The sequence below is a fragment of the Leuresthes tenuis genome, unplaced genomic scaffold (assembly GCF_036924035.1).
Source record: "Leuresthes tenuis unplaced genomic scaffold, fLeuTen1.0.hap1 SCAF_18, whole genome shotgun sequence".
Taxonomy (NCBI): Eukaryota; Metazoa; Chordata; class Actinopteri; order Atheriniformes; family Atherinopsidae; genus Leuresthes; species Leuresthes tenuis.
In genome coordinates, this window is record NW_027325372.1 from 15,051,142 (window position 1) to 15,074,487 (window position 23,346).

General features: G+C 40.2%; 2 protein-coding genes across 2 annotated transcripts in view; one reads left to right on the forward strand and one right to left on the reverse strand.

Moving 5' to 3' along the window:
- The window catches only part of ctnnal1 (catenin (cadherin-associated protein), alpha-like 1), a 48,104-nt gene extending 35,170 nt beyond the window's left edge, over positions 1-12,934 (forward strand). The window contains exons 7-19 of the mRNA XM_072369947.1: positions 401-601; positions 2,035-2,121; positions 2,406-2,564; positions 2,819-2,911; positions 4,939-5,089; positions 5,881-5,918; positions 6,008-6,058; positions 6,387-6,541; positions 6,829-6,877; positions 7,439-7,495; positions 8,939-9,058; positions 10,836-10,919; positions 11,307-12,934. Of these exons, the coding sequence (XP_072226048.1) occupies positions 401-601; positions 2,035-2,121; positions 2,406-2,564; positions 2,819-2,911; positions 4,939-5,089; positions 5,881-5,918; positions 6,008-6,058; positions 6,387-6,541; positions 6,829-6,877; positions 7,439-7,495; positions 8,939-9,058; positions 10,836-10,919; positions 11,307-11,477 (1,416 nt within the window). The 3' untranslated portion in view covers positions 11,478-12,934. The remainder of the gene's footprint in view (positions 1-400; positions 602-2,034; positions 2,122-2,405; positions 2,565-2,818; positions 2,912-4,938; positions 5,090-5,880; positions 5,919-6,007; positions 6,059-6,386; positions 6,542-6,828; positions 6,878-7,438; positions 7,496-8,938; positions 9,059-10,835; positions 10,920-11,306) is intronic.
- A 59-nt stretch (positions 12,935-12,993) lies between these two features.
- Positions 12,994-15,006, reverse strand: abitram (actin binding transcription modulator). The gene is made up of 6 exons (XM_072369948.1): positions 14,834-15,006; positions 14,605-14,656; positions 14,058-14,187; positions 13,889-13,965; positions 13,730-13,799; positions 12,994-13,405 (listed from the first exon to the last, which is right to left on the reverse strand). The coding sequence occupies exons 1-6, from the start codon at positions 14,913-14,915 to the stop codon at positions 13,274-13,276; spliced, it is 543 nt and encodes a 180-aa protein (XP_072226049.1). The 5' UTR covers positions 14,916-15,006; the 3' UTR covers positions 12,994-13,273.
- Between the last annotated feature and the right edge of the window lie 8,340 nt (positions 15,007-23,346).

The following is a 23,346-nucleotide window of genomic DNA, read 5'->3' on the forward strand; positions in this document are numbered from 1 at the left end:
AATAGCTCACCAGATTTTAATGGCAGAGTTTACTAAAAGCTTATGTAAACTGGTCCTTGCACAGTGCATAAGGAGAGGCCGGTACTTCTTTTAAAACAGCTCTGTTCGTAAAAGACAAGACGAGGGCAAAACAAGGAAAATGCATTAGCTTTTACGACGGTGTACTGGAGATGCTGCTTGGTGAATTTATTTTGCACCTTTGATGGCACAAAGGGAGTCGAAAACGAGATGCTATTTAAAAATGACAAGGGTGTAATGATTGATTGATTTTTTTTCCTCTCACGACAATGGTTTGCAAACCTGTTGCACTAAATTCATTTCTTTCTTATTTGTCTGCGTGTTGCTGCCTCAGATGTTTTTCTCAATTCATCTTTCACTCACACTCCATCGTCTACTGCAGTCTAGTGTGGAGTGCCTGCGGGAGAACCTGTACTCCCTGACACCGCAGAGCATGACCAGCCAGCTGGAGGCCCTGGTCGAGCGGACCGAGGACTTCACTGATTCGGCCTACACCAGTCACGAGCAGCGTCAGGCCATCCTAGGCCTGTGCCAGCTTGCTCGCCAGGACACCCAGCAGCTGGTGCACACCTGGGTTGAGGCGGTATGTCATATATATATATATATATATATATATAAAGATGCAAAACATATGCATTTGAGCAGAGCAGAGGGTATTTAAGTTGTAGGAAGAATAAATGGAAATTTGCCACTGTTACAAACACAAAATCCTCCTTTAGTCATTTAACACAATTCACCTGCAGCTGTTTTGACAAATGACACATTTTTCTGTCTTTCATAGGAAAATCGCCACATTCGGGAGCTCTAAATGTCACATTTTCCTCTTTTCCTTTGTCATACGTTGGAATGAATAGATTGATGGATAGACTGATAGTAATGTTGAATACGGTGGCTACCAACAAAATAGTAGCTGCAAATTACTCAAGGAACTCCTGTCTTGAGCTGAACATGTGTCTTTAGTTCAAACTGCTGACATCATTGCACGGTGACGATAACTACAGCACAGTTTTGTGTGTCGTTGCTGCCGAGTGCATGCGTTAGTGTGTCCCCATTAATGACTTTTCCATCAGTTTTGAAAAGGCAAATGCAGAGCATGTCTCGTAAACAATGTGAAAAGAGACAAACAGCTTGCGATCCACTTGGCTCCTTTTAACCTTTATCTATTTCACCAGAAATGGAACATTTAAACTGAACTCTGCAACAATTATGTCACATTAGACTGCAGACTTAAGTTTAGCTGAGACACAGCATGCCGCACACGCTCTTCATCAACCTCATCCCTTTCTTTTCTCACACCTCTGCTGGAACAACACAGCATAATGATAGAGACCCACCTGAATAGCTGTTTTATCGAGGCTCACTCAGCTGACATGGAAACAGCACGTAGTGTTCTCTCCCATTCAGCAGAGTCTCCTTGGCCTTAAAAAGGGACGGACTTATGAAACACAAGCCTTTCTGCTGCCGCGTTCTCATTGTAAACTTTTACCAATGTGCTCCGAGTGCAAAGGGAGGCTGCAGTAGCATAATTGCACAGTGGTGCCTCATCTAGTCCTTGCAATTGAAGATCATGCGGAAACTTGAAAAGACCAGAGCACTGCAGTGTTTAGAAACTGGAGAGAAAGAATTTCCAAATATTCTCTCTGCCCAGGCCAGTCGGTGCTTTTATCCAGACAAGTTCATCAGAAGACGTATTTATTTTAGCTCCAAATTGACTCCAACTAGTTGAAATTGGGAAAATTGCAGTGCAATTTTTGAATGGTATAATTGGGTTGAATCATTTCACTTTGATTGTTCATAATTACATACCGATTTAGTTTGGTTTGTTTGCATCATCTGAACGTAATAGTTCACAAATGTCAAAGAGCATGCTATTAAGGCACTGAGTTGACATTTTCTTTCTTCTGTTCCAGTGCATTGTCACACTCTTCTACCCAGCCATCTGGGTTTGTATGTTTGCATTTAAAGCTGTCTTTGTGTCACATGCTTTTTCCTCCCCTTTCTCTGTGTTTGGAGCAGCAGTCTGCCCATGCCAAAGAGGCCACAGAAGACATGGAGGTGGTCATTCTGAAAACTTGCCAGAGCATCAGTGACCTGAGACGTGAGGTGAGCAGCAGCCGGACTCTGACTCTGACAAGATGTACTCAGTTACAGAAACACACAGACACGTCTCATGAGCTATTCAGCTTCTGTAGTTGGCTTCTCACTTTTATTATTTACATCACTTCAGCTTAGCTGCTGTCTCTCTGTCACCTCACTGTGTCACCTCTGCTCTTATGTTTTCTATGCCTCCTCAAATGCCACCTAACTCATGTCTCTCAACCATCTCTCTTTCACCTGTGATCTCTCCACCCTTCCTTCTGCTGATTGATATTTGATTATTACGTCAGCTCCATAAGGTGGCGGTGGGCCGTGCCTCGGACTTGCTGAAAGTTCACGGGGAGCAGCTGCCTCTGAGGGCCCTCAAAGCTGCAGGTGCTGAGGGAAACCTGGAGGCAGTGGCGGAGTATTCGCGCACGCTCACAGAGCAGAAGGAGCAGCTGGTGGAGGTGGGCTGGGTCGGGAGCTTGGGTAGCACTAGCAGAAGATTTTACCCATTGCTCAGCTGAATTTTTCTCACTTGGATAGAAAATCGTAGTTAAATTTTACATTTATTATTAATCTGTCTCATTCATTCATTAATATCAGAATAGGTGAGCAAACTGGCCTTAGGTCAAAAGGTTTTTAACATGAGCATATAACACTTGCTGCTGATTAACAAAAAGGAGAATGAAAAAGAGAGTAAAGGGTTTTTCACTCTTAGACGTGCCGGCTGTTGTGCCATGTGTCGGGAACCGAGCCACTGGAGATTACCTGTATACACGCTGAGGAGACCTTCCATGTTATTGGCCCACAGGTAACATAAACTGACAAAATATCATATGTGTAAAATGTTGCTTTTAGGTAGTAATATTATTATGTCCCATTTACTCAATGTGAGAGTTGCAGCAAACAGGAGACACGCGGATTTACTTTTTAAAGTACTGGGCAAAAGTCTTGAGCCGCCCATCATCTCTTATACATTGCTGGGAAACCAGGAAATAGGTGCAGCGATTTACTGAACCGTGTGCAAAAATAAATGGGAATACTGTCTATAAGGCAAAAAAGTCAGTATTTGGTATGGACACATGTATTCTTCAGCCCAAGCTGAGCCTTCGAAGACAAGCTTTCTGTCATGTCTTTAAGTAGTCTTTAAGAAGTAGTTCTCCAGGCTTCTTGAAGGACATTCCAAAGCCCTTCTTAGGATGTTGGCTGCCTTTTGTTCCATTTTCTGTCAAAATGATCTCAAACTGTTTCAGTAATGTTTGATTTATCCCTCCATAAGACCTGTTGCCACCAATTTTCAGTCCATTTCTTATGTCATTTGGCATACCTCAGCCTTTTCTCCCTGTTTCTCTTCTGTAAGAATGACTTTGTTACAGCCATTGTTCCTTTGTCATCATTTCTGATGAGGCTTCAGGGAAGATGCCAGATGCATTTATCAGGTCCTGTGTTTCCTCCATTTTTTTAAGGACACCATTCTGAGATATGCCAAGTTTTTGCCAAATAACTCTTTGGGAATCACCTTGTTGGTTAAAAAATACTATTGTCTCTGTCAGACTGTGTGAACTTTGGTATTTTTCAATGATCCAATTAAAGAATGGGAACACAGCTCTGGTTCATCTTTTGAGTTAGACACCTTTTTATGCTTGAATGATTCATAGGTCAGTGTTTGGTGGCTTAACAAACAAAAAAGACACTTCATAGAACAAGGACTGGACTGACAATGAGTAAAAAAGAAGCCACTGTCAAAAAAAACTTCAGAAAGGCAAGAGAACTTCTATTCAAAGTAACTTTAAAATATCAGGAGAAAGCCTAATTTCTTGGAAGCAAACGATAAAGAAATGAGGGGTGGCTCAAGACTTTTGCATAGTACTGTAATTTAATATAATTCAAGTGATCATTCATTCCTTTTTTTTCCTTTTTTATACTTCCTTTATCCTGTTCGGGTTGCAGATCTGCCTCTCCCAGCTCTCTTCGGGCAAGAGCCTGGACAGGCCATCAGTCCATCACAATGATAGCAGAGACAAATGAGACAGTCACAAATGCCCAAAGTCCCATCTACAGTCAATTTAGAATAAAGCTCTAACATGCTTGTTATTGAACTGTTATTGCACTCAAGCATGAGTAATATTCAGCTAAAATTCAGTACAAAGGGGAAAAAAAAAGGCAATTCATTTCCTGTCTCCTCTCTGTGCCTCCTGCACACGCCATCCATTTAGAATGTCTAAGAACATGCTGTCCACCTCGTTCCCCATCCCAAGATCTAATTATGTTTGCTCTTGGAAACCATCCGTGGCGGTTGTTATCCAGCAGTGTAGAATGTTCCCGTCCTGTGGCGCTAATGTCAGGCCCTGCTTGACTCTGCAGTAATGATTCTGCTCCTAAGTTCAAAGGTCAACCAATCAATAGCAGCACAGTACAGAACAGTGGTGGGGATATCACTCTGTGCCTGCCCAATAATGCAGGGGTGGCCCGGAGGGTAATTGGCAATTAGATACTACACTGTTGGGGATGGATATAGGGGGTGTATGCATGTACACATATTTGTGGGATTTTAATGACATGTTTGTTTGGTGCAATCTATTGTCCTTTGATGGGATCTAGATACTAGACTTACAGGTTGTAGCATATGTTTCAAATATGTTGCTAACTTGAATTTGTACTAACATGGTGTGTACAAACTGACTACATACATTGACCGGTACCGTAAATGAGCAGGTGCATCTGATTAGGCTGAAAATCACCACAGTAGGGATTAAACAGCATCTTATCTTTCAAAATGTCTCACTATGGTATGTGAAACATTTGAATTTGAATTTTTTTTCTATCACAATTGCTCAGATCATCTCAGCTGCCCAGACTCTGGCCCTCCACCCATCCAGTAAGATTGCAAAGGAGAACCTGGAAGTGTTCTGTGAGGCCTGGGAGTCACAGCTCTGTGACATGGCTCTGTTGCTTAAGGAGATAAATGACATCTTCGAAGGAAGACGAGGTGTGTTGGACTTGACTCTAGACTTCCCCAGACGTTCCAACTAAGCACCATTACATGGCACTAGAAGAAAAAAAGACACAGAAACACGTTTGTCACATTAGTTTTAACATGCTCCAAGGTTCCTTCTTTTTGTAAAATTAGTAAAGTGTAAGTGTATCGTCATACAGCCAAATTCCCTATAAAGCTGCTCTCATTCACGCATTTTTCTATTCCTGTTGTCAGATTGTTAATCACATAAAAAAATCAACAGTGGTCCACATAAATAGACAAGCTGTCAAGCTCCAACTGTCGTGAGACTATATCTGATGATTTCCTTGAATGAATGTCTTCCCCTGAAAGTCTCTAATAACGCCGAGATGAATTACATTGTCCCTGAACATTTTGGCAGCACAAATGAGAGTCAAAGCTGAACTGAGGCGAGCAGCGTGAACATACCTCCTAAAAGTTAATCATCACACACCGTGGGAGGTTTTTGTAAAGAGACTAATGTCAGCGCTATTGAACACATGTATTCATGCCTCTTCTGCTATATTTTCCTCATTTGTTATTGATGCCGTGATGTCACGGTCAGCCACTCTTTCAAATGTAGCTTTTTTTGTATCCTCTGTGACAGTAACTGAGGGAGAAAATCCATGTAGAAACTGGAGTCTGTGCGTTTGCTTGTACTTTGCTGTTTTTCCATGCGCACATCGATGGATATTTGTACAACAGAAAGTTTGTCTGTATAGCTGTCCATCCTTTTTCATTTGTTATTCGTTGTTCGGATAATCACAAACCCTCTCTTCCGCCAGGTGAAAAAAAGCCATATTTGTCACTCCCAAGACCAGGGGTGTGTATCACACAATCCATCCTCATAAATGTTTCACGGGTACAATGGTTTGTAATAGTCTGATTAATAACACTGTCTTTTATCCACAGAAACACTCAGCCAACCTTAAGACTGCCAAGGCTGTCAAGTTGGATGCAGAGGTAGCGTGCTCGACAAGCTCTTCTGGGTTTCAGCACAATTAATAACATCACATCTTGTAGCATGTTCCTGCAGCAGTATATTAATCTCCAAGTAACTATGTCTGTCACTCGCTTGGAGAATTGATGGTATTTGTGTTGTAATATGCTCCATTTTTGCTTGGCTGCAGTTTTTCGCATGCTTTTCTGTCACAGGAGGACGGGCCGTGCAGAGTATAGGCCTTTAAAGCGTGTAAACAAATGGAAAGAACGCTGTCTATCAATCGATAGTTCAAAAACGGTATCCATTACCCTTCGGTCTTCAACAGTTTGTGCATCTCTTGTGGTGCAGGAGCAGACAAGCATGGCCAAGCTGGGTCTGGAGCTTCGCCTGCTGTCATCAGACGTGGACACGGAGATGGAGAAATGGGAGGAGCAGGAACACGACATTGTCCGGCAGAGCCAGAGCCTCGCCAGTATGGCCTATAACATGTACCTGTTCACCAGGTAGCCTGCTGGTACCACACACTACACACATGCATGGAAAAAAAACAGCCTGCTAAACTGTCGCATTAATTTCAAAGCTCAGCACTGTAAGCCTCTCTAGTATCCACATGAATCTCTTTAGAGGCTTAGTGTTAATGAGATTCTCAAGCCTCCAGCTATCAATATTTACAAGGCACAAAATTGACATGGCCGTGAATTACTCTGACTTGATTGCTGTGAACGCAGTTTGTCCTTGTCCATTTTTCTAATCAATGTTGTTCTTTATTATTTTCTTATCGATTCCTAAGAGGGGAGGGGCTGTTGAAAACAACGTTGGATCTTTTTCATCAGGCTGAGGTATGAGCATCCACTAATCTCTCCTGCTCCCCTCTCCTTGTTTTGTTTTTCTCTCCGTTTTATTGAAGTTGTAGATGTAAGCATTTGGTGTGTCATTAAAGGTAATATGTCCCAAGGCTGGCAGATAGATCAATAGGCATCCATTGCATCCATTAATTCACTACACCCCTTTGCAGATCTGATCAGGGCCTTTAAATGTGGTGGAAATTTAGTATGGAAACTTTTTAGCCACCTTGGACACATGGGGTGATGATGTTGTAGAAAAAGGTGCATCCTACTGACTTGGGGTCACTGCCAGTATTGTACAGTAATTTTTAGGATAAGGGTCCAAAATACCTGCTAGGTTTTATTCAGTTTGGGATGTGGAAAGATAAGAGAAGAACAGGAGTGAGAGCAGAAAGAGAGGGGATATCATACGGGTATCAGCTGAGAAAAACTAAACTTGAAATTGAATGACTGTGCTTTCTATCTTTGCCATTTAAGGGCCTCTTCCTGAAAGTTAAGAGAAATGCATATTTGCTTGGAGTTTTTGTTTTCTCTCATTCGTGTCTCATCCTTAAGGTTCTGTCTGAAGAGGGCCTCCAGCTGTGCTCATCTCTCCGCACTTTTTCCTCTCAGGTAAATGGGGCTGCAGCGCAACCACACCTCTTCAGCAATTACAAAGTTTAAGCGTGACTAGCAAAGAGCATTGCATTCCCTCACGGAATTTTCAGAACAGTTTTTTATTAAGAACTCCAATGCATATCATATGAGTGAAAACCTTTTTGCACAAACATAAACTGTATGTAGGCAGTGGACGTACCCCACCTGACATCACCCACTGGTTTGTGAAATTGTTTTGAAGCCTCGAGTTTGTTGTCATCTTGTATCTTTGGGGTAAGAATTGACCACATTTGGACAAGAGGGTGTGCTGATACCTGAAACCTGATTGGACGAATATGTATATGTTTGAATAGAAATGTTTAATATCTATTTATTTGTTAAGTTATTTCTTAGAAGGATCATCAGTACACTGATCAGAAGGCATTAATTGAGCTCATGACACCATAATGGCTTCAGGGAAAAATAAACTGACTTAAACACACATATCTAAATGATATTTAGTACGTTGTGGCTACTCTATTAGAACATGGTTGACTTCAGTATGGTGATGCTGTGCAAAACTATGGAAAACAGTGTCTTTAACTTTGAATAGAGTGAGCTTCTAACCCACTTTGTGTGCACACACTAACACACACTGGCACCTGTGCCCACACCAGTAAACCTCTTACTTCTTTGCACGCCCATATCTCCCATTCTGGCATGCCATGCTGTTAGGTCTGCCTTATAAATCAAACAGCAGGAGCAGGAAATTAAGGTTGTCACGCACCTCTTCTCCACTCTGAGATCCAGCGAACAAACATAGCCTAGGTGCCTTCCTTCCTTCCTCTTTCTCTCTACCGACTCCTATTCCAGGTCCTCCAAGTTTAATTAAATCGCTCCTTTTGACAGCCTGTAACGACTGCCATTTGTCACTGCTGTGTCTGTGCGTGTGCACGTTTGTGCACATGTACATGTGTACAGGGAATGGCTTGTGTGTGACTGCAGCCGCCAAGAACTAATTCATAATCAAGAGGCCCGGCTCTTCAACTTGTCTCTTGCTTTCTGATTAATTACATCAAACAAACTGGTGCTAATGGAGTCCCTCCGTTTCACCCCCCACTCCCATGTCAGCAAACATGCTCACAGCACACCTGTGTTCCTCCCAATGAAAATCCTAAAGTGCTGTGTGCTTTTGACAGTCATCAATGGTATGAAACTGAAGTAGATTGATGGCTCCTATGACTGAGATCTCGGGATTAACTCAACTGGTTTATAGACTTAAGCTGCAGTTCATGGCTGTTGCAGACGGATTACACTAAGCATTATTTATTGCATTTATTTCATCCCTTTTTTTTTTAATGATGCTTTACTTGTGAAGTGAGTCTAGTCCAGAAAGTCTATCAAAGTGCACTCAGATTAACCCTGTAGAAAATCTCCACTGTCCTGAAAAACATCCCTCTTTCTTTCTCGCTGTTCCAGCTGGTTGATGAGGAAAAGTCTGCGGTGATGACAGAAATGGAGAAACTGATGGCACTGTGCCAGCAGCTGCAGATGGAGGCCAAGACTCCTGTACAAGGCAAGACTGCCACCTTCCAGAAGGTACCCTCACTACACCTGTTTTTTTTGTTTTTAGTTTGCCCTTTATATTTCAAGAGAATGACCAGTCACTTGTTTTTGTTCAGAGCCTGTTTGATTTGTGAGCGTTAGGTTAGTTATATCACACACAAAGAACATGTGTGCCGTAGGCCCTTTCCTTATACAGTTAATTGGCTTGGACCGCACCACATAAAAGCCTCAACAGCAGTGGGGAATCAGCGATTCACGGAACACACAATAAGTGTGACTAACCCATGTTCATTACTGGCTAAAGCATCATTTTTGGGTGATCTGTGTGTAACATCAGCCTAGGGTGCATGATTAATGAATGTCTAGGAGGAATTAATGAGCATCTGGGGCAAGGATGAGCTGCCTGAGGTCACCCTGTGATAAAGGCGAAGGTTTGAATCAAAAGGATAAGATGAAGGATCGCGTGTCCTCTGCTTATTAATGAGCGCCTCTCTCTGTGCACCATAGCGTTCACTTCATCATTTATTACCAGTGTTTGCCTGGCAACCGGCCGGTCGAACACCAATAAGTAAACTTTTTTTTTTTTTACATACTAAATACAGAAAGTTATAAAGCCATTTTCAAGTATTTCCACAGTTTAGAGAGTGAGACAGAGACTTTTCGATATTTTTCCATTTCTAAGTTAACTGATCGATCGGAAGATGTTGCTTTTACACTGGTTTCGAGCATAAATTAATGTGATACAACAAATTGACCCTCAAATGAACAGCAACAGAAGACATATTACCCCGTGTCATTATTTGATCAACGCAAACTCGGCGAAAATAGAGAAGCGGTGTGTAAAAAGCTAAGTACACCCATTGATTTATTATCCCGCAAAACCAGCACGGGCAGCATTAAATTGAAGTAGATGTTTCTGAATCACATTATAAGTCTCTCCCATCATTGTGGAGGAGTTTTGGCCCACGCCTCTTTACATCATTCCTGTGAGAGTTCCTGTGACAGCCTTTCAATCAGGTTGAGGGATGGACTGATTCCCACACCATTCCAACGCCTCAATTCTTCTCTCGCTCTGTTGTAGATTTGTTGCTGTGCTTGGAATAATCTTCCTGTTGCGTGACCCGATTTCAGCCGAACTATAGCTATCAGACAGATAGGCCTCTCATTTGACTCTACAATACGAAGGAGTGTCAGCTCAGTGGCTGCAGTGTGCCCTGTGCCTGTGTCTGCAAAACAACCCCAAATCACCCAAATTCTTTGGACATGACCATTTAACTCTTTTCATCTTGATGGGCAGCAAACATAGCTTCTCTAGGATAATTATATAAATATACCGCAACCCCAATTGAAAATCTTTCCCAGAAGTGGCTTCAGTAATACCCTGTGAAAGTCCTGGAGGGATACAGCCAGAGTCTGGTCCTGAACCGAATAGAGCTTATCTGACGGGACCTGAAAATGGCTGAGCCAATCTGATTGAGCTTGAATGTGTCTGCTAAGAGGGATGGGTGGAGCTTCCAATGGAAAAACATGACAAGCTTGAGGGATCAGTCCCAATTTAGGGGAGGTGACCATTGCTGCTAAGAGTGTTTTGCACATAAAATCATTTCATTTTTCATTATTGATCATTTCAAGAAACAACCTTTTTCCCCTTTGTCTTAGTGGAGTATCATGAAGATTATACACTAAATCCATTTTAAGATGAGTCCTAAATATAAGAAGAAATAGAGTATATTTAATTAGGTTTGCATTTGGTGCCTCCCTTAAAGATTCCTTGTAAAACTTTGACATATTTTTGTGTCTTTGCTTGTAGGTGGACTCATCCATTCAGACAGGCAGGAGCATCATGACTGTGGTCCGCTCCCTCCTCCCACTCTGCAACAAGCTCAACAGAAAGGTGACGTCCACCGAACACTCACAGTAACTTGGTAAACTTGATAGGAATTAGCCAACTATCACTTTTAACATTTAGCAGATATGTAGCGGCATTGGCCTTGATTTAGAGCTGGTTTTTTCCCTTTTGCTCTCTTTATTTGTGGATATCTGTCTCTTTATCAGCTTAGAGCTCCACTGTGTTCACCAAGTACTTTCCAAATGCATCGTTTTGAGTGAAAAAGCAGCTGATGAGACAGAACCAAAACTAGAAAACTGTGGTCTGCAAAACTAAACCAGTCAGCTAAATGCTTCATAAAGCTACAGTGACACAAAAACAATACTGATTCTAGTAGTTACAAATGTACTGTTTGTGTATTTTTTTCATCTATTTTTTTCTGTCCATTTGCAGTACAAGTCAGAGAGGACTAGCCTTAGCTCCCCGCAGGACTGGAGAGAAAAGCAGGATGCATCCACACCTGTTAAAGAGGAAGGGGCTATCAATGGCAAGAACAGCAACGGCTTCGGCGTCAAGTCCTTTGAGCAGCACATGGCCGGTCTCAACCTCTTGGAAAGCAAATAATCCAGAGGATGGTCTTCTCTGTTGTCCGTTATTCTTGTTGAAACCGCACACAGCCAACCTCACCTCTGTGGAGCACATGTAATCCAGGAAATATACCCCTCATCCCCATGCACCCACCACAGAGTGGGCTGGAGCCATGGGGTGAAGATGGTTGCCTTTGGGTCAGCAAGAGCTTGTGTTCCCCATCACGATGATGAATTGCAAGATGTGCAGGAGAAAAAGCAAATGCAAGCTCTCCAAGGCCTGTGTGGTAGTTTTTACTCCTGGTTTGCTTGTTACCTGAAGCACCAGTTTCACCCCAGCCCACAAGATGGAGACAACGGGCACCACTATGAGAGTGAGTCTTCAAGAAGAGTGAGGTCTGGCAAAAAAAAAAAAAAAAAGATTTTGCCGTCACTTTATCACTTCTCTGGCTATCGAATTGATAAAATGATCAGGAATCAGGAGAGAACTCCACTTGATGCTCAGCTCAGCCATACACCTGTCTTCACTATGTGCCTCTGTGTAACAAGCCCATTTGTTCTGTGGTGTACTGTAAATGCGTTTCACAGGTTAGATTTAAAAAAAAAAAAAAAAAAGAAAAAGTGACATAACAACAGAAAACACACCACGCATGAGGACTTCGTCACCGAGCTCCTGTTTAAATCTTGTACAATCACAGACTTGTAATGTTAACACATTTATGTAACGTCAGCCATCTCACTCGGACATATATTTTACTAGTTGACCACATGACGGCATTATTGTCTAGTTTCCACAGAATTTACTACAGAACATTCCCCGTGTGCCATGCTAGTAGGAAACGCAAAAAAAAAGAAGGAAAAAAACTGTTTCATGCCAAATATGAGTCTCCTGAAGACTCCAATCCTTAGATTCTAACTATCCTGAATACACTATTTGTCCTCCAGTGCTCATCACTGGAGGACATTTATATTATTGCCAGGTTGGAAGAAAGGAAAAAAAAGTAAATAAAACCCATCTTTTAGGTGTTTCTGGAAAGTCAGGACTTTACTTTATTGCATCTCGAGTATTACCAAATCATATTCTGCCGTGATAAAAGGTAGTTCTGTGTAAAAAAACAAAAAAAAAAAACAAACCTTAAAGTGTACATGATATGAAGACCATCAACATGAAGCTGCCCAACAGGCAGATAAGTATTAAATGGTATGAGGTATAAATATGACTATATAGAATATGGTACTTGAAGGGTAAACGGTATATGTATCCCAAGGTAATAACTTTGGTACGAGGCAAGAGTTTCATAATGACTGAAATTTAAAACATACAATAAGCTTTAGAGAATCCATGTATGTGTGAGAGCAGCTAAGAATGCTGGGTACTGCAGTGGTACCCCAGATGTGAAGAAATCAGATCTAGTTTTGGACCATCTATTCTTTTGACAGCTGAAAGGTTGATAAAAGTGAGACAACAAAAGAATAAACAATATTTTTCTTAAATCACTGTTGGGTTTTCTTTATGTTCAACAAAAAAACAACATGCTTTTCCTCCATGTCTTTGTTGATCAAATTAGCAAAAAAATAAAAAGGGAAAGCAACTGTAAATTTGAAAATTTCCTGGACCCTTCATCGAAGTATTTAAAAATAAAAACAAACAAAACAACAAACCTGCTGTATAAGAGCCAGATGCTCTTGTAAAAGTGCTTGTATTCTAAACGAGAGTTTCAGGATTGATTCCATTTAAATATCAGTTTCCTGGATAATGTCCTCAGTCTTCAGCCAATCTGGTGAGATGGAAAAAAAACGCTCCTTCAAAACACTTTAGCTGCAGGAGCCGCGTCACGAGGGTTGCGACTGGGCACGCTTTGAGACGAGGCTCTCAAACTCCTCTCTGCTCAGAAGGTTTTCTGTTATGCTCTTGCTCTCATCAAACTTCGGCAGGATGACAGCGATGTACCCTTCAGTGGACGGCTGTTCGGAGTTAAGAGACAAAGCACAACTGAAGCATCGGATAAAACTGAAACAACCCTGAAAAAGGTGAAGGACTGGATTGCCTGATGCAGATAATTCATCTAAAGTAATCTAATCTCTTTCAGGTATACGTTATATTAACTCATATACAGCAAACAGATGCGGATGAGAACAAATTTACAGTCCAAGAGAGAGAAATAAAAAGCTGACTAACAAACTTATCGCTCAGGTATGAATCATTAGCAGGTATCACAGGTCAAACATAACAATGAAATCAATAGATCTGCACATTAACTGGAACACTGATGTAAAGGCATAATTTACCTTTTCATGCAAGAGATTTGGCGTTTTTAAAATATTCTCATTGACCTCCAGCAGACGGCCCCGGATACAGCTGAGACAACATACTGTGTTAGTGACTGGAAGGCAATCATGTGGAAGATAATTTGATCCATGTTGATAAAAATGAGACAAACGTCTCACCTGTAGATTGTGTATTCAGTTTCATCTGAGCACGTTATCCTGCACAAAGGTGCAAAATCGGTAAGGAACTGGCCTCCCTGTTGTTATGGGAAAAAAAAAAACAACACCTTAAGGGTGGTTGACAAACAGGAGCTGAAGAACGCATTTACGGAAATCTTAATGACATTACCCGCTTGGACTTCCCAGACACTTTATTATTCAGCCGACTGCAGCCGTCACTGATCCGGTAATTAATGCTTTTGATCGTGCGCCCATTCTGAAGGATTGGGTGGGTCTCTGCTAGAGTGATAACACATATTCTGCAAAAAGAAGATGTGATTTTTCATAAGATAAGGTTAAGGTAGAATCAAAATAACACTTCAATTTCAATTTCTTTCGTCACGAAAGAATGGCCATAACACTTAACACCTCATATTAACATCTGCATAATCATTAGGCTCATTATCATTCATTATCAATCATTAGTGATCTTAATGCGGTGGAATGTTCCATCGCATAGATTTAAGTGCAATGTAGTGGGACTTTAAAAGAAAATGAACAAGTGCAGCACACGGCTGTGCTTACTCAGGACATAAACTACTGATTTAGAGGAAAATATTTTCAGTGAGGTGCCATCTATCAGGTCAGTTATAAGTGATGTTCAAAAGGATGCTTCACTGCTATTAGTCATGTTGTTTTCCTTTTATCACCAGCAGGTGTTTCACCACTGCGGTTACCTGTTTGAATGTTGCAGGATGCAGTGGTCCTCACACGGTTTCCCCTTCATATCTAAAGAAAACAGTTTCAACAACAATATATGTATGTTTTTTAGAATCCTTTGCTTGCCATAATAAATGTGCATCGTGCTCCCTTACGGAACTATGAAAACGTTAGCATACTTAGCATTGACACTTACTTTTGACCACTAACCAGCACGGAGACACATTTCAATGAGACTTTACTTACCGGCTCTGTACCAACGTGTGTAATAACGGTCGATCACTGAAGGCGATTTTGCTTCTGTGTCTTTATGCTCCTCGCAGTCCATCAAAAGTATTTAAACCGCTAAGTTGAAATTAAATTGAAACACTCTAATGCGGTGCATCAACTTGTGCGTTATTGTGCTTGACGGACAACAAATGGTGTGGCACCAGTTGGTCCGTCTTTTGAACATATCCGATGATTTTCAGAGGCAAAAGGTTCCGGAAATGATTTTGACTAGCCATAAATAGCGTGGTTATTTTTGATGGGAACAGTCGGATTTGTCTGCGTATATCTGATCAGCAGTGAACGGGGGGTGGGGGCATCCAGAATTACATAACCATTAGACACGCAGAAGGTCCCCCACCAATGTTAACAGAAAAGATACAGTGCTTCCTTGGTTATTTTTCTACTTTTAGTCACTGTGACTCTTGGCAGAGTCTCTGCATTATATCATGTCTTTGTTGTGTATTCAATTAAATAATCTTTCAGTAAGAAATGTGCTTATTCACAGTTCATAATACATCTGCATGCATCTGTATTTTCTAATCAGTTGAGTGCAGATTTGAAATATTTCCAAATGTTGTAAATTTTAAAGAATAGGACTACTGAGATAAAACTCGTCCTAATTCAAGATTATGGGGGGGGGGGGGGGGGGGGGTGTCTATATTTAAACATGAACATGTTTTCATTTGCATGCATTTGCAGTACAAAAATGAAAAAAACTGGATTAAATTAAATTTTTCGTGAGAAGAAAGGGATTATTCGAGGATTTTTTATATTTATTTTTATCCTCCTAAATCTAAAGATAGTGTCCACAATCATGATACCTTTTTTTACACAAATGTTTTGATAAACTGTAAAAAATTATATGTAAAAAAAAAAATATCCTCAGAATATACAAAGGAATTACATGTTAGATTATACAACCGTTACTAAAGCAGATATTTCTTACTACGAGTTGTTAAACATAAAACCTGAAAATGAAAAATTGTTTTCCTCCATTATGCCTTGCCTCCGTTTTGCCTTGCGTCTGTTTTGTCAAAGCACTGTTGCCCCTTTGCTAAAAAAAAACAAACAAGAGTTTTGTTATGTGTGCATATAAATAAAAAAATGTAAAAGAAATATAAATTAACTAAAAAAACCTTACTATTCTCTCACATGCTCCCGTAAACTGAGGTTTGAAAAGTCACAATTATTTTATTTTTGCATTGCCCACTAGATGTCACACTATTACTAACAACCAGAGTACACAATATTTTCCATGCAATTTTGTCCTACACATGCAAACTTCTCATCATAGTTGCTTCAAACATGTTGATCTGCTGGAGGTTTACATGTTCTTTTGACCCCAGCTAAGTATTTTCATAAATAATATGTATTTGTTTTTGTGTAACGTACTTTGATAGAAGGTATATTTTTATGTCATTTCACAGAGTCAGTTTTTGGGGTTCTGTTCATTCTCCACACTTTAGACAACATGTATTTTTGCCTAACTGTGATAGTGCTCACATATGGCAGATCGATGTGCAAGTTGGACCTACATCCTAGTTCATTATGTAATTCAGAGGTCTTGGAGAGTATGGATGAAGAAATGAAGGAATGTTATTTTCCTTGGTTCTGACAAATGGCCCCGCTCAGACCCAGACAAGTCACATACCAAACATATCTGGTGTGATGTCCAACTTCCATTCTGTGCACATTGCTAAGGGAACTTTTTTTGGGGGGGAGCTGGTATCAGTACTGGGCAAAGTAATGATGACTTCATCTTGGTCACATAATTGAGAGAAAGATAGAACAAGAGCTACCCGTCTGACGCTTGGTTTGGTTGCATAATGTGTTTTCCATATACCAACACACTGCTAAGACTTGGAAAGTTTGGCTGTCAGAACCCATCCTAATGAGTTTTTCCATTACTCCTCCATCTGTGGTGGCCTCTTGTCTGCAATTAATTTGCAGATGAAATGCAGAAACCTTGTGGAAACAGTGGGCACAAAAGAAGTCAGCCACAGAAAAAATTCAGTCACGTCCAATTAACATGACCATGCTTCATGTGATTTAAAAGCTTCACTCGTGGCCTTATCCTCAACAACTTTTACTACAGAATATTATCAACAACATCTGTCAGCTTCAAGTAAATGTAAGATGCCATCAGGTTTCCTTGAAAAAAATTCTGCAAAATCTCATGAGGATGTTTAACAATTTCTCATTTCAAATAGTTGAATCAGAAGCAAAAGACTTCTGATCCTTCGCAGATGAGCTTGCTGGATTTTCCTACTTGCACGAGTGCACCTAAGTGTTTGTGCTTGTGTTTATCAGTCTATTTGTTGCTGATATATATCTGTCAGTCTGTGTACATTCCAAACCTTTTACTACTTATTGTTAGAATCAACATTGCACCCCCTCCCTCTCAGTTTTCAGTCCTGGACTTTGAGGTTCACTAGCTGGCCGTCACCCAGGCATGTCGAGCGCCGCCAGCTGTGCAGACTTTGGCATATGCGTGTGTGTGTTGGGGATGTACACGTTGCTCCACGTCAGCTACTACTAATGCAAGCTGCAAATCTTTTCTGTCCAGCTTTTTGTCTGTTAGGCTCCAACAGTCTGTCCCTTCAAAGGGAAGTTGTCCAGCTTCTTTCTGTGGATGGCTCTCAATGCCACAGGACAGCCTGATAAGGGAAGAGTGGAGCTCTGTCCAACAGTGGGGTGATGCTTGCGTGGCTTATAGAGACCTGTGGCTTCCTGCCATTAGGACTATACTTACCTAAAATCAGCATATTGATATGTCACAATATCCAGCTTTGCTGTATTATTAGTGTTGTAAATATGCAGCAACTTGGGTTCTTTCTCAGACACACAAGAGGCAGCTTTTCAGCTAAAGGATTAACAGCCAACTGACCGTCAGGATCGCTCCGGGATCAGTGGAGCATCCAGGGTCTTAGCACACAACTGAAGATAAAGACAGGAAGACTGATTAGAAACACACCACAGCAGTGGTAATTACCCTCACCATCTGGCACTGCTCTCACTAATGCACATCTCCATAAAAAAAGCGTAAAACCTGCCCAGCCACCATCAACTATCAACAAGACACAGAGATGGGTAGTGCTTTAAAACAAACTGAGATGACTCATTCAATGTAAAGAAAAAAAGAATGAATAAGCACTCAATTTATCTAATAATATTCAGTACATGCATAAAAAGAGAGGGTTTGCTACTGTAAGAATTCATGGCTTTCTTCCCTCCTGGAAAGCAAACACTCTTTCTTTTGCCATTGAACAGATTGAACCATGCAGTTCTGCTCAGAATTATTAACATATGTTTAACTGAAGGACAAAACTTCTTGAGAAATAAACTAACATTAACCATTTTTTAATACTGTGAATATTCTAATAACATGGCAAAATAACAGGTTAATATTGTGAAATGAAAAAATGTAAATACAAAATGCGCCATTTACGCAAATATTGGCACCCTTGACAAATTTGTTACTGCAGAAACTTTGACAATAATGATATCCTCTATGTGCTTCTTGTGGCTATCTAGAAGGTTTTTGTACCAGTGTTTTGGTAGTCTTTGCTGCTTTTTCATTGGTTCATATTCGGTCTATTAAATGTCTGCGACAGCACCATTTAGCTCCTTCCAAAGTTTTCCTGTGGAATTCAAATCAGAACTGTTTGCCAGCCATTATAAAACAGTCCATCTTTTCTCTTTGAAAGTAATATTTTGTAGATATTGGCATTCAAAATATTATCAGCACAATGGAGCCGTTTTACCAGACAAAGATTAATGCTTCTGTACACTTTAATTTAAGGGTTCGGATTAATTTACTAAATTATAGAAAAAAATAATCAAGAATAATATTGTAAAAATAAGGCTAATAGGCTCATTTTGATGGTGGAAAAAATTGTCCCTGTCCCTGCTGCCCCAGACTGTCTTCTGCCTATGGGGTCCTTGTTAGCAAATTATTCAATAAACAAAAGTTTGATTTGAATGTAATACAAGAAAACAGATGTCTTTTTGAGTCCCAGAACCGTAATTTGATTCTGACAGAGTAAATTTAACTGGTTAAAGGACTCAGGGACACATGGGCATTTTTGGTGAATGTGCAATGAACACCCACAAAAAAAGACTGTTGAGAATCTGTTCCTCGCATTTTTCCAGACCCAAACGGTTATTTTCTTTGAAAATATTTTCTCGGGTCTGGTCCATTCCAAGAGGCTACATAGATGTATGAGGCGGTTAAAATGTAATCGTGTCAGTTGGCTGCTGATGAAACAATAACATTTGAATCCAGCCAATGATGTCATAATAGGAAGCAGAGCAAAAATACCTCTACAGAGAAATTGTATGCATGATTGCACAAATGCTGTTGTCAAAAAACAAAGCATAGCATGCTACTGTTTTGTAGTGACTGTCACCATGTTTACGTTGAATTTTTTCATTTCTTTCACATTCTGGCTCAAGGAACGGGAGGAAACATAGATTCCCACCAAATGACATCAGACAGCCCCATTCCTTGGCAAAGACATGGACTTTCTGGAGCTTTTATATATCACCAATGTCAAGTTTTTGTTTATTTTCCCCAGGCTCTCTGGAGTGTGTTGTGTGCGTTGGCTCCATCTCCTTGTTTTCATCATTAAAGGCCATGTTCTTGTGTGCTGTTTCTGCAACTTGTTGATAGAACTCTCAGGGTGAGGTTATTCACAGGATTGGTGAAAACTGCCAGAAGCATCCTGTTTTATTATGACTTCATTAGCTGAATCCCTGTACAGTTTTCTTTAGTTAGTGTTAAGATGTATTTATTACCTGTCAGTCTGCAGCGCCTACATTTGTGTTCATCTTGAGACTATAGCAACTATAGTTAAATCTTGCCTCTATTTCTTTCTACACCTGGAGGAAGTGGTCAGAGTTAAAATTAGAGTTAAGTATAAATTTTCACACAAGACTAAGCTCAAAGTATCTTCAGCTCAAAATATGAGGTTTTATGACAGGAAATGAGCACCCTAACAGTTTTTGCACTATATATATGTTTTGAAAATAGAACAAAAAATAAACCACACTGAATGTTCAACACCAAAAGTCCCCAAATTAATCTTCACACCATCACCACAACATGTCCGCCCTCAAAAACTGAACACTTTTCAGTGTGATGAGGCTATCATGTGGCCGGGGAAAAGTTTTCATTAAAATGGGGGCATTTTTAAACAGGTAAAACAAAGATTTATCTGGATGCTCTGCATCCCAGCAGGAAGCATTCAGCACTGAAGTGGTGAAGTCAGACGTTTGGACAGCTGGGCCTCAGGGTAGAGGGGAGGATGTAGTGAGATTAGAGAATCTTGATTAAGAATAAGCAGGCTATAGAAGGAGGAATCTCCTTCCATCTCTTCATTTCCTTGACTTAACCCTGTTTTCTTTCTGATCCTTGATCTCATTCCTAGAGATACAGACAAGGACAGGCCAAGCCTCCTTTTACTTCTTTTTTTTCATTCAGGCAGAAAAAAATCTGACCAGATCTCTTTGTTTCAGTGCTTTTCTTGGTGCTTATATTCACTGTAACATCAAACAAAAATCAAATGGAAAACTGGGACTTCGACTCAACTTTCAATTTCTTTTGTTCACAAAGTCATCTTAACTCCACGGTTTTCTTGTAAGATACCCAGTATCTGGTTTTGTTACGTTTGAGCTGTAATTCTTCCGGTCTTCGCCCCACTAGGGGCTTTTGTTTTCACCATGTACACTCTCAGATTTGTGATGATTGGCAAAGTGATGGAGTATTATCTTCCCTTTCAACATCAGTATTACAGGAAGTGTCTGCCTGATTTCAGGGAAGAGAGTGAATGTAAATTAGAAGTGGTGAGAGGATGAAATAAGCTTATTTTTTAAATATAAACAGCTTCTGATGGTCTCTTTCTAATTCTGAGAGGAACTTTTCAGCCTTCCCTTCGCCCTAACGCCCTAACATACATTTGAATAAACCTAACAGAATGAATCATAGAGGGGTTGATTAACAGCAAAGCTGCTTGACAAACATTTAGAGAAACCATGGGAAAGTTATACACAGAGACACAGCCTGATGTGAGGAGTGAGTAATGCTGACTGGACAACAGTCTCTGCATGGTGCAGCAGTAGGTTACCAGATGTGAGTGTGTCTGCATCACTGATTGTTCCATTCAACACACACACACACACACACACACACACACACGTATCCTTTGATTTTGCACCAATTGGTTTCTTGCAGATATTTTACAAGACATTAAAACAAGCCAACATAACTCTTGCACCTTTCTCCTTACTGGAAAAGAAAGTGCTGAGCTTGTCTTGCCTGATCACTCACAGTTGGCTTGTAAAGTTAATGAAAACATAAATAAGATAGGCAAGGTTGCCAACTTTGTGGCACGTGTTTGGGGATATATACCAACTTCCTGAAATTAGTCTTTGTCAGCAAGTTTTTTTGTGAATGCACCCATGAGCATCTTATGTGCACCCATTTTTTTTCTCCAGGGCCTTGTAATGGCCTTTAATCAAAAAGGCAGGTGATTAAAGTTAAAAGGAGAACCAAACATTCAGGGAGCTGTACTAACAAGGCTTTTTCCCAGAACCACTGCAGTCAAGCCAATAAACCTCTAAAACCACTGCTGCATAACTGATGCACTACCTGACAGTAACGTTTTGTATTGCTCATTGATAATGCTAATGGCTGTCAGAGGCACTAAAGCAGAAAAATATGGTGTAACACACACACCCACACGCACACACACTATTTTTTACATTTCCTAGAACTCTACCAGGGCTGCATTTTCACTGACGTTGCTGATCCAAAAATGTTCCCCTTCTTTATAGCTTTATAATCAAATGTATGATGCATTTAGGTTTACATTGAGTTCAACTAAGGGTCTATTTTTTGAGGTAAGAAACTTAAAAAATGTCTAATACGCAGATACACACATGCTAGTTAAAGAAAAGTATAAAAAGCTTCATCTTAGGTGCCAGTAAATAGTTGGCAGTATCAGATGGGATGATTAGCCAGTTGCAGTTAGCCTTAATTCTACTTGAAAGTAGAATTATAGGTCTAAATTCACAAAATTTCCCCCATGTCAGAAGAAAGTATAGGACAGACAGAAAGAATGTAGCTGTGAAAACGTTTTCATTTATATTGCTTGCACCAGGACTTTGTCAGCTAGCTTCTCTCAGCTGTTTAATGGAAGCTATGAATAAATGCAAACTCTCTCTCTTTTAGTCCTGTGAAATGCACTCAACAATGCACAAATAATAGCACTGCAATTCGCACTTCCCCGTGGTTAAAGTTGACCTTATTTTCAAAGGGAAATTGAGTCTTATGGATTTATTTCTTAAGCTAGGTGTCAGCAACTTTGTTGGAACACATGAGGGAAAAGGTCATATACTTTCATTTGAATCAAGATAGGTGATGTTTTTTATGGATAAATTGTTAATAACCATTAATTGCTATTGATAAGGGTCACAAGCAGCTCTTCACAACAACAAGACAAAAACAGGCTTTGACAGCTTTGGACACGGAAGACAAAGTGTCACTTGTATTTTGCAATACACGTCAACCCTAACCCTAACTAAAAGGCCACTCCTGTTTCAGCATGCATGACAGTTGTTAACTTGAACCTTTCCTCACTAACTGACTGACTCGGCTGGGCATCAGCTTACATTCTTGGACATGTTTGTCATGCTCTACTCTGACGCACCAACAAAGAGCAAGAAGCTGTAGGTAACAACCAGTGTCTTCATAAAAAGATACATACAGGCTGTGAGAAAAACATATTTCCTGTCTTTATTTAAACCAAAGTGTGATTTATATATATATAAAGTCTTTGAGGTTGGTGGTGAATAATGTTTATCTTTTTATACTATCTGGTGCAGAAGTTAAAGGCAGAAGAGGAAATTGCTTAAGCACATTTTGTGAACACATAGAGGGGAAACTTAGTTTTTTTCTGGTACAAAAAAATTCTAGTCTGGTAATGATAATTAATCTGTTTGGTCTTATTAAAGATATGCCGTTAATTATACTGTGGTAGCTCAGTTAGCCTGTCATATGGTGACCCAGCAGAACAATGTAAGTTTGTCAAAAATCAGTTTAACAGTGTGTTTAGGGGGGTTTTAAATTTAGAGCTGTGTGAACTCAGGCCAAGCAATGACACTGTTTCCAGAAAAAGCCAAACCGTGGTCTCAAGGCACATTTAATCCATTGACTTTTGTGCAGTACAGTTTTACTTTAATGAGTTGGAAAATCAAAACAAAAAAGGTGCCTTTAAACTGATTGCTAACTTTCTGTGTTTTGTCATTTAATTTCAAACCTTTCGCATACGTACATTTCATGACATTTTGTCCCCATTTTGAAGAGATAACCTTAATGGCATAATGAATTTAAGAACTCGTAAAAAAAAAAAACACGAAAAAGTTTAAATTCATCACATTAACAGTATAACTTTCCTACCTTTCCCCATATGTTGGTAGCTGTAATAAGA